The 9,445-nt window shown below is 37.6% G+C and overlaps 1 protein-coding gene across 1 annotated transcript; it reads left to right on the forward strand.

The window, feature by feature from the left end:
* The first annotated feature begins 157 nt into the window (after positions 1 to 157).
* On the forward strand, positions 158 to 9,038 carry THOC7 (THO complex 7). The gene is made up of 7 exons (XM_026074854.1): positions 158 to 378; positions 1,255 to 1,382; positions 1,725 to 1,811; positions 3,600 to 3,657; positions 6,972 to 7,038; positions 7,161 to 7,230; positions 8,646 to 9,038. Exons 2-7 carry the CDS (start codon positions 1,274 to 1,276, stop codon positions 8,711 to 8,713), a joined length of 459 nt encoding a protein of 152 aa, XP_025930639.1. The 5' UTR covers positions 158 to 378; positions 1,255 to 1,273; the 3' UTR covers positions 8,714 to 9,038.
* The last annotated feature ends 407 nt before the right edge of the window (positions 9,039 to 9,445 follow it).

Genomic DNA, 9,445 nt, shown 5'->3' on the forward strand with positions numbered 1-9,445 from the left:
CTGTCCGGAGGAGCCACCGCCCGCCGCCGCCGCCATCCCGGCCCGCCGAGGCCGCTCGCCGCGCGGCCCCGCTCCCCGACCTAAGGCCCCGCCGCTCGCGGACGCCCCCTTCTTAGTAAAAGCCGCCCGGATCGCCCCGGTTCAGCCCCGGGAGACGCGCCCGAGGCCTAGGCCGGGCCAAAAGCCGTCGCGCGGGCCGCTTTCGGGGCCCCGCCGCCCTCCCGCGAGGCGTCTAAAAACGGTGGTTTCCCCCCCCTCAGACGAAGTGATCCGTAAGCGGCTTCTCATCGATGGCGACGGCGCGGGCGACGACAGGCGGATCAACCTGCTGGTGAAGAGCTTCATCAAGTGGTGCAACTCCGGATCCCAGGAAGAAGGGTATTTCTGCCTTCAGCCTTGGGAAATTACAGCCGATTGGCCTTTAAATGGAAACTTAGATGAACTTGGATTTGGGGGGAGAAAAGGAAAAAGTCACTTGTGTTATATACATCTGCTGCTGCTCATGTTAAATATGTCTGTACACATCTGCACACATCTGCTTTTCGGCGTGGCTCTGTGGCGCTCCCGGTGCAAACGCGGAGCGTTATGGTGGTAGCCGAGGAGCAGAAATGGTTCAGCGGTTACTTAACGCCGCAGACTGGATCGTGCAGCCGAACAGCGCTGCGAGCGCTCTCGAGACCGGCACGCTGCTTCACGATCYGGGTCCAAGAGCCCCCTTATTATAACGGCATCGTGGCTTGAATGTTTTAGTTGGCAGTTCTGCGTTTGTCCTGTTAGATGAGGACAATGGTGTTGGTCTTTCTGCTGCTGCAGTTGTTTTTTTCTTTAAAAGAGGCCAAAGTTGTAAAAGATGACCAACAATGTAGTGTTCTATTGTGGGATCCATACTACTCTTGGGTATAAATTTCAGGAAGATGGCTGTATATGCAGAGAAGTGGTAGAGTRTTAAAATACTAATCTCGGTGAACACAGAGCCTGCCCTAGTTGGGAAGTTTATAATCCCTGGATCAATCTGCCCGTTGCTTTAATACTCACTTTGCACCTTTAAGGGCATTATGATAGAATTAGCTGGTGCAACATTTCTGACTGCACTTTCAAAAATTATACATTGGATTTTTGGAATGTTTTATTTCTTTAATGATTGCTGTTATTTAACTGTTGTTTAAATTACTCATGTAGACTTCGGTTTCTTGCTGTATAAAGGTAGATGACTGTTTTATGCTGCTTAGGAATAACCATCTTGTCTGCTTTCAGTTACAGCCAGTACCAGCGAATGCTGAGTACTTTATCACAGTGTGAATTTTCAATGGGAAAAACTCTTCTCGTGTATGATATGAACCTGAGAGAAATGGAGAATTATGAAAAAATCTACAAAGATATAGGTAAAGAGGAAAAATATTACTGTTTTCTGTTGGACTATTTCTCTTGTACGAGGAAGCTTGAGCCAGTGCTAGTGAACCTAATATATGCATATGATGARTGATTTTTTTTTTAAATATAGCACTGATACAAAAGCTCTAAAGCATCTTGTCAGTATCTAAAATACATGCAAAAAAAGGGTTTTTTTAAACCTATTGAATTGAAGTATGTGCAATTTTGAAGCTGATGGAGCTAGGAAGCCACCATGTCACAAACGGCTCTTTATCTTTTCATAGTGCAGCAGATTGTTTTGTTGACATGTATTGTTTGATTTTGGTATAATTCTGTACATCTTTTTGTTAAAGAAAATAGTATAGCTGCAGCACACGAGAAGATTTCTGAATGCAAAAAGCAAATCCTGCAAGCAAAAAGGATTCGAAAAAATCGCCAGGGTAAGGAGCAAAATCTGTATTTTCACTGAGCAGTTTGATTATTTTGTTACCTTTTAAAATATATTGTATTAGGAAATAGTTTCCAGATCTTTGAGTGTACAAGGGAAAACAGTGGTTTTGTGAATATTATATTTGTTTTAATGGTTTTCACATGCACTCAGTGAATTCCCATATTCAGTAATAGAACAGCGTGTATGTATATTGCCATCATTTCACTTTGGAAACCTATGCTTTTGAAGAATTTTTCTTCATAAATTTACTTCAGAAACTCTACTTTCAGGGCAAAAGAGTGGTGGCCCCACACCCTTCCTCCAGAAAACCTTACATTATAAGTCAAATGATTTAATACCTAATTGTTATTGTAAAGGCACATAATATTCAAGTATACTACCTTCGTTTAAAWCTGCTGAAGTAAAGTTGAACTACTGAAAGTTTTTGGTGGATGAGGCAGACAAGATTGAACCAGTAGATCTCAATGACATACAACATCAGGAAAATCTAAACAGTAGCTCAAGAAGATGTTTTTCAGGCCAAGGAAAAACCCAACAAGCCTTGTATGACAATTCAGGTAACTTTAGAACTAAAGCACACGGTAACAGCAAGACAGAAGAATGAAACAGGCTTACTGCCAGCACTGAGAATCATGCAAGTACATTCCTTCAGCTTTTAAAGGAAGGTAAAGTCTTGGCATACACACATACAAAGATGGCCATGTCAGTTATACACCCACCAAATCCATGTGTATCCGTACAAAATACCTCTAAACCAGTTATGAGAGGTGTATTTAAGAGACAGGAGTCTCTTAAAAGTACGTGCTGATAATTTAATTGAAACTTAAAGTGTTTTCCCTGTAATATTGTCTTATCAAATGAGTAGAAATGGAGGAGAAACAGGAAGTTTTCTTTTTTTATAAATGTAATGCAAAAAGGTGGGGGGTTTTGGTTTTTTTTGTTTTTTTTAAGGTAAAACATATGAATGGTTTTAAATACAACTGTTTGATCAGTAAACCTTTTGTGGACACTTTTGGGCTCAGCTGGAGATGAAAAGAACCTGAGTAGGAATGGAGAATACTTAACTCTTCGTAGCTGTAGGCCTGAAGTTTTTGCTTTTGATATGTTCTGTCCRGCCTGCTGCACAAATTTTTCCATCTGAGTGAAGTGGTTGGCACGTGTACAATCATACTGTCAGGAAATGGCTTGCCCATATAACCATAATATGGTTCTTTACATATAATACAGTTACAATATCATGCTGTTTCTCATATAGTATTTTATAAACATTTAAGATTTTTAGAGAAAAGTATGTGTAAAGCATCTTATCGGCACTGTTTTCTATACGTATACATTAGATTATATCTAAGACCAGTGCTTATGAATCATGCACAAAAGAAAGTGTGCAGCATTACAGAGCTATCTAAAGGTCATGTTTTCTGGCTCAATACCTTACAAATAACTATTACTAGGTAAGTTTGAGTGAGCAGGTAATGGCTTGCAATCATATCAGAATTTATTTTTTTAAATCTGTTTTGATGTGAACATCTACTTTAAAACTGAACATCTCCTTTAAAATTGAAATATTATAGTGTGGTATAAGTTATATATTATTTGTGTGTGTGTTTGTATATATGTTCATTTTATTTACGTACAAATTTGAAAACGTTAAACAGTTTTCAAGAAATGATTAAGAATTGAAACTCTTATATCATATGTGGTTTTTTGGTTCCTGAGTCTATGCTTTCAGAATTATTTAGACTAACAATATTTTTAAAAAAATTTTTTTTCCTTTCAGAATACGATGCTTTGGCCAAAGTCATACAGCACCATCCAGATAGGCACGAAACACTGAAGTAAGTATAAGATTGCATTAAATTATAATAAGCCAGCAAGTCAGAAGTCACCAGATTTGACATTTCCTTGGTTTCAGTTTGATCTTTTCTCACTTTTAAATAATTTCTTTTAACACAAGAAAAATTTGTGTTTCATTTTAAAACTGTGTTCTTATCAGCTATACTTTAATTAATCTCCATCTGTTTGGGTTCAGAAGCATTGCTAATAACTTCGCATTTTAAAATTTTCCATTGTTAAGGTGAATGTGTGAAACTCRGACTTAAATGCATGTCAATTTACCAGTGACAAGTTGAAAAGAGAGATAGTGGGAAAGTGCTGTAAAGTGCACTAGCGAGGGATTCAGTAGTCRGGAAAAATATATAACACAAGCAAATAAGATGGAATGCGAGAAAGCAGGAGAAAGCTTTTAGGTTTATGTTTTTCCTTATAGTTGTTCTTCCTGCGTGCCTGGTTATAAATTACTAGCTTGTATACCACAATCTAACCTGCCTTGGCACGCAGGTTAGACCTACCTGTTGTCCAACTCGTCCTGCATGTAATTTACAGTATTGCTTGTGTCCTTGTTGGATTTGGATCGCTATCTGTGCTTTTGGGTCATTTTGGACAGTTCAGGGAAGATAATATTTTTGAACTTTATCAAACCACAGAAATATTTCAGGACTCATTGCATCTATGATTTTGTTCTTCTTAACCTGATTAAGATGTAGCATGGGATTGCTGTTCTCATTTAAATGCAGCTTCTGTCTATTCTGTCGCTCACTTTCGGTGAAATTGCAGAGGGAGGCTGTGTTTTCATATTCCATGGTCTTCTGTAGTCATTACCACAACTTTGATTATTACGGTCAACTCTTGAGCAACCTGGATACTTCTTACTTTACTAGTTAACATGYGCTATTTATCAATTGAAAATTCATGATAAAGAATTACCAGAAGTGCCTATTTTTTCCAGATAAGTCAATTGATTACGATTGGAAACAAGTAAATAATAGTGCATTTTTTAAAAGATGTGAGGTAGTTTAGATTTCTTGGGCTTTCTGTTTTAATTTTGCATAACACTTCTAAGCATAAGTCTCCTAAGCAAAGCTAGAAATGGCAACACAAAACATCTGGTAAATTTGGCATTTTGTCCTTCCGTATACTTCATTTTGTCTTCTCCTTAGAAGAGTATATTGCAATTAGGAATACCAGTGTGTTAATGCACTGTAAGAATGTCTACAATGTATGCCCTTTTTTTTAGTCCTTCATATCCTCAGTCAGAGAAACAGATTTGAATTTGAGCAGAGCATGATTCTCCATTTTACAGATACGGAAATAGGGTATATACAGAATGGAAAATTTTTTAAAGGAGCTTGATTCATAAGTATTTTAGCTTTAACTGACCTCTGCAAGTGARTATATTCTAAATATAGGCACTAGATGAAGTTTTCTTCCAAAACTTTAATTACAAGCTCTCCCTGCCCTCCAGTTGGAGGGAAGTGTACAGAAAGTCAGCTACTGTGCATCAAGAAAGACCACCCTTAAATTAGAATGGAGAAAGTCTCAGGAACAACATCATGTTATTCATGGAACTCTTAATTACTAAAAACACCAGAGAAAACTTGTCAGGAGAAATGTCACGGTTTATTGCAAGAGTTACATTTATAGCTTTTGCAGGTCATATGGCACAAGAGGATAAAGTTCGGAGAAATATTTCTTTTAYGCTTCTAAGGGACTGTTCCTTGGAACAACGAGTCCTAGAGCACAAAAGAAGGGAAGCTCTTATCGACTTAGTCACAAGTAATGCACAGGAGCCAATTCAGGAAGTGACAGGAGTTGAACCACTAAGCAGCAGAGCCCACGGTGTAATTAGTTGCAGTATCAAAAGAGCTGTTAGAACACCACGAAATGACACTGAATCTTAGAAAAAGAGATACGCAAATGAGAAGGCTAGGCGAAGGTTCTCTGGAGCTGAAAGTAAAAGTGGTAAAATTCCAGATGTAGCTTGGATGTTACTGGGAAAAATAGCAGACTGTGATAAGACATGCATATTTCTGACAGCGAGGCATAAACTGTAAGATTCGAGAGACTAATCTGGGTAAATAGAAGTCTTTCAGGATCTGGAAATGAAATGCTAGCAAAATCATTGTACAAGCCTGTGAGCTGTTAGCCTATTTCCATTGTAGGAAGGTTTAAATGCCGCACCCAGCCCTGTTTCAGGCRTTCCCCTCAAGGTACCAGTGTACTGCCGCAAAAACAAGACAGCACCCTCAGGCAGCACTAAAAGGGAACTTTTTCACAACCATCCACGCAGGGCTGGAAGCCTTTTTGTGGTTCCCTGCCCGGATTAGTTGCAGAAGCTCTCAGTGCTTCAGAAAGAGCCCTTTATTCCCTTGCTGACCCCTATGTGGCTCTGCCTGATAATTAATCGGGGATGGTCAGTCTCAATCTATCTAACCTTTAACGGAACAGATTGTTCTCATTACAGGGAGCATAAATTATAGTAGGCATTAGAGAAAAACTAGAAGGGCGCAACTGGAGGTGGGAGGACATCTGTGTAAGAGCTGATGCTCCATCCTCCTTTGAAAGCTATGTGATGGTACCTTTTACTTCTTGCCTTATGTCAAAAAGGATTGTGGTGGGCTGTGGTGGGTCTGAGTGAGAACAGAGAACAAATGTTTTGAGGAGATACTAAACACTGTGTGCTGAGGCATAAGCTGTATCATGTAGTTTCATCCGAAATGTGGATTATTCCACATGTGCCTACTGTAAAGTGTATATATCATCCACTACTATGTCTGGTCTGGCCATCGTTAGAGCTAAGATAGGGCTATATATTTGATCAAGTCTGGCAATTGTGTTTGTATGCTGGGTATGTAGGTTTATCAGATATGTTCTTCCATGCTAATGCTATGTTTTTATTTAATCTACTCCTGTCAACATAAAAAAATCTTTAAAGCAGTGGAGCTTGTAAAAGGGTGTTTAATGTTAATGTAACCTGCTTCTTTCATTTTCATTGTATGATCATGTAAAAGACCATGTGTAGTGTGGCAGGATTGAATTGTTATGGACCCAGTGCCCAATATACAATTGCATTCCAGCTTGGCAGCCTTGTTTTCTATAAGTCCTGAAATGATAAGTTTATGACATAATAGTTTAACCTTTTATGTGAAGCAGCCTTACATAAATGTTGTTTTCATTTACTATGGTTTGTATAGCTTTGCAGTGTTGTTATTTATGCTGTTTATTTAATGATTCTTTTTTCTCAACTTTGTTCAAATTTATTTTTCAAAAACTTCACAGAAGTTTTAAAAATACTATGACAATTTCTTTTCAGGCAGCTAGAAGCCTTGGGGAAAGAACTTCAACATCTTTCTCACATTAAAGAAAATGTTGAAGATAAGGTAGGTTTTTCAGATAGTGTTGTATAATTATTTAATAGGAACATATTTAATGAAGAATCTGCTATGAGTTGTCTGGCTGTATGTGCACTCTGTTTCCTAAAATATATATTTTGTGGTTCCAGTTGGAGCTGAGAAGAAAACAGTTTCATGTTCTTCTAAGCACCATCCATGAACTTCAGCAAACCCTGGAAAGTAAGTGGTGTTATATATGGGTATTATGTAAAATTGGGTAGGGTTTAGGGAATGGTCTGTGCCAGCAGATTGGAGGAAATGACAGCAGCAGGATAGCAATGTGCAGTAGGGGGTGGTGACCTCTTGCATAGGCAGTATTTTCCAGTAGTTGTCCAGAGCCTGAGTCTGCTCAGACTCTTTTGTTTTTACAAGCTAGCCACCATGTCATCTCCTGATTAGCATCAGATTTATCTATAGGCAACAGACTTTAAAATGTGGAGATTAAGAATGACAATTTTAGTATCATCTCTTTTTTACAGGCAATACAGAAAAGTATTCTTGTGCATAGTTTCCAAACTTATTTGTATGATCCCTATTTCAATAGTATTGAACATGTCGTTGCCATCATGGTATCATTTGAGGTTTTACTAAAAAGAAGTTGGAATGTAGAAAAGCTAAATGACTTGCCTACTCATATAGGAAGTCTGTAGTAGAGTAGGGACTAAAACTGTCATATACAAGAGCTAAATTCAGGAATTTAATCAATAAATTCATCTTTTATCATAGAAATACTTAATACTTTCAAATCAATGCCTACTTTTTGTACTCTAATATGGATAATATTGCTTTAAATATTATTTGTTGGATATTTGCCCTGTCTTCCAAAGACAGAATAGTTGGTATAGTCTGTGCGCATGACCTGATTAACATACATAGATGGCTATAAGAGCAGACTTTCATTCTCTAAGGCCCTCTAGACCTTGTTAAGCAGAGTGAACTGTTAATCCCTAGGTGCACTTTAGCAGAAGGTTATTGTTATTAAGTGTTACTAGTGTTAGTAATATTTGCTTAAGTCTCTAGAATACCCTTCCATAGGAATGTGTAGTTTACCTTTTAGCTTCTAGAATTTTGTGAAGGAAGTAACAGTTTCGTGGAAAGCCCAACTTCTGTTTGAAAGACTTGCTTTATATCCTCTGTGTCATCACTCTCTGATTACATGACCTTGGGAAAATCTCATCATCTTTGTACCTTAGTTTTCTGAATAAAATGGAAAGAATAACCATGTTCTTTTGTATAGTGTTTTGAGGCCTGCAAATATAGCATTATTATTACTATTGTCATTTTTATAATTTATAAAAGTTCAGATGACTAAACCACCAATAAGCAAATATTAGGTGCATAATTTAAAGCAATCATCTCCAATGTTTGCTTGAACTGAGACAACAGAATTTACTCCCTGTTTCCTGTAATAGCTATTACAGATGTCAGCCTTACTTTAAGGATTTTTTAGTTTGAACTTAGCATTTTGTATAATGAGATATTCAATTACAGATTTAAGGCAATCAATGCAAAATATTTAAGTGGGACACAACTCAGCAATATAGCTTGTAAATGTAATCTCAGTATGTTTGACCAACAGTCATGTTCAATTTTAGATGATGAAAAACTTTCAGAAGCGGAAGAATCTCAAGAAACTCAGATGGAAACAGAGGCCAAACAGTAGATATACCTTACACTTACTGAAGATTGTCCAGATGTCTTTACTTTGTGTTGAAACCAACAGTAAAAGAGCAGGAGCTGAAAAACAGAATTTTCCACTGCTTCTGTGAATTTCACCAGTGTAGGAATTCTAATTAATATTTTTATACAAAAATACTTGTTTTGCTTGTGCTCCAGGGGAAAACAGTTACAGATCTGTGCAGGTGCTTTGTAACACATGACAAGAAAGATGTTCTTGGTTTACAAAGGGTGAATCTTCTGTACGGTTCTTATAAACTAAGGTGTTTGCAAAACATTGTCAATAAAAGGTGTTTACAAACAGTTTCCTATTTTTAAGTCAGCATTGAGCCTTACTAGTAAGGGCTCCTTTTCTTGCTTGAAGTTGCACTGATATCAGTACTTCTTAGCTCAAGTTCCAGCTTCCATACCCTAGTCCGGATGTGACCTAAAATTGAACCAAGTAGAGACTAGAGTTTTCAAAGTAGCTGTCATCCTAGGCATTTTAGAATTTACTTATGACATTTACTAGTCTAATTCTGTACAGGTGATTTTTTTTTATATGAATGTTTTTCAAGGGCTCTAAACTAACAAAAATCATACCGTATATCTTTTTCCTTAAGATGATGCAAAGAACTCCAGACAGTGATCTGTGCTGTACTGTGTACAACCACATCTAAAGTCACATTTCAAAATTACACATTTAAAACTGCAGTTGAAAAGCTTTGTTCTTGTAGAA

Source organism: Apteryx rowi, unplaced genomic scaffold (genome assembly GCF_003343035.1).
Source record: "Apteryx rowi isolate R43461 unplaced genomic scaffold, aptRow1 scaffold_4, whole genome shotgun sequence".
NCBI classification, from domain to species: Eukaryota; Metazoa; Chordata; class Aves; order Apterygiformes; family Apterygidae; genus Apteryx; species Apteryx rowi.

Coding starts and splice junctions, on each gene's coding strand:
- THOC7 (XM_026074854.1), top strand. CDS start 1,274: ATGCTGAGTACTTTATCACAGTGTGAATTTTCAATGGGAAAAACTCTT. Junction 1,812..3,599: donor GATTCGAAAAAATCGCCAGG/GTAAGGAGCAAA, acceptor TTTTCCTTTCAG/AATACGATGCTTTGGCCAAA. Junction 7,039..7,160: donor AAGAAAATGTTGAAGATAAG/GTAGGTTTTTCA, acceptor TTGTGGTTCCAG/TTGGAGCTGAGAAGAAAACA.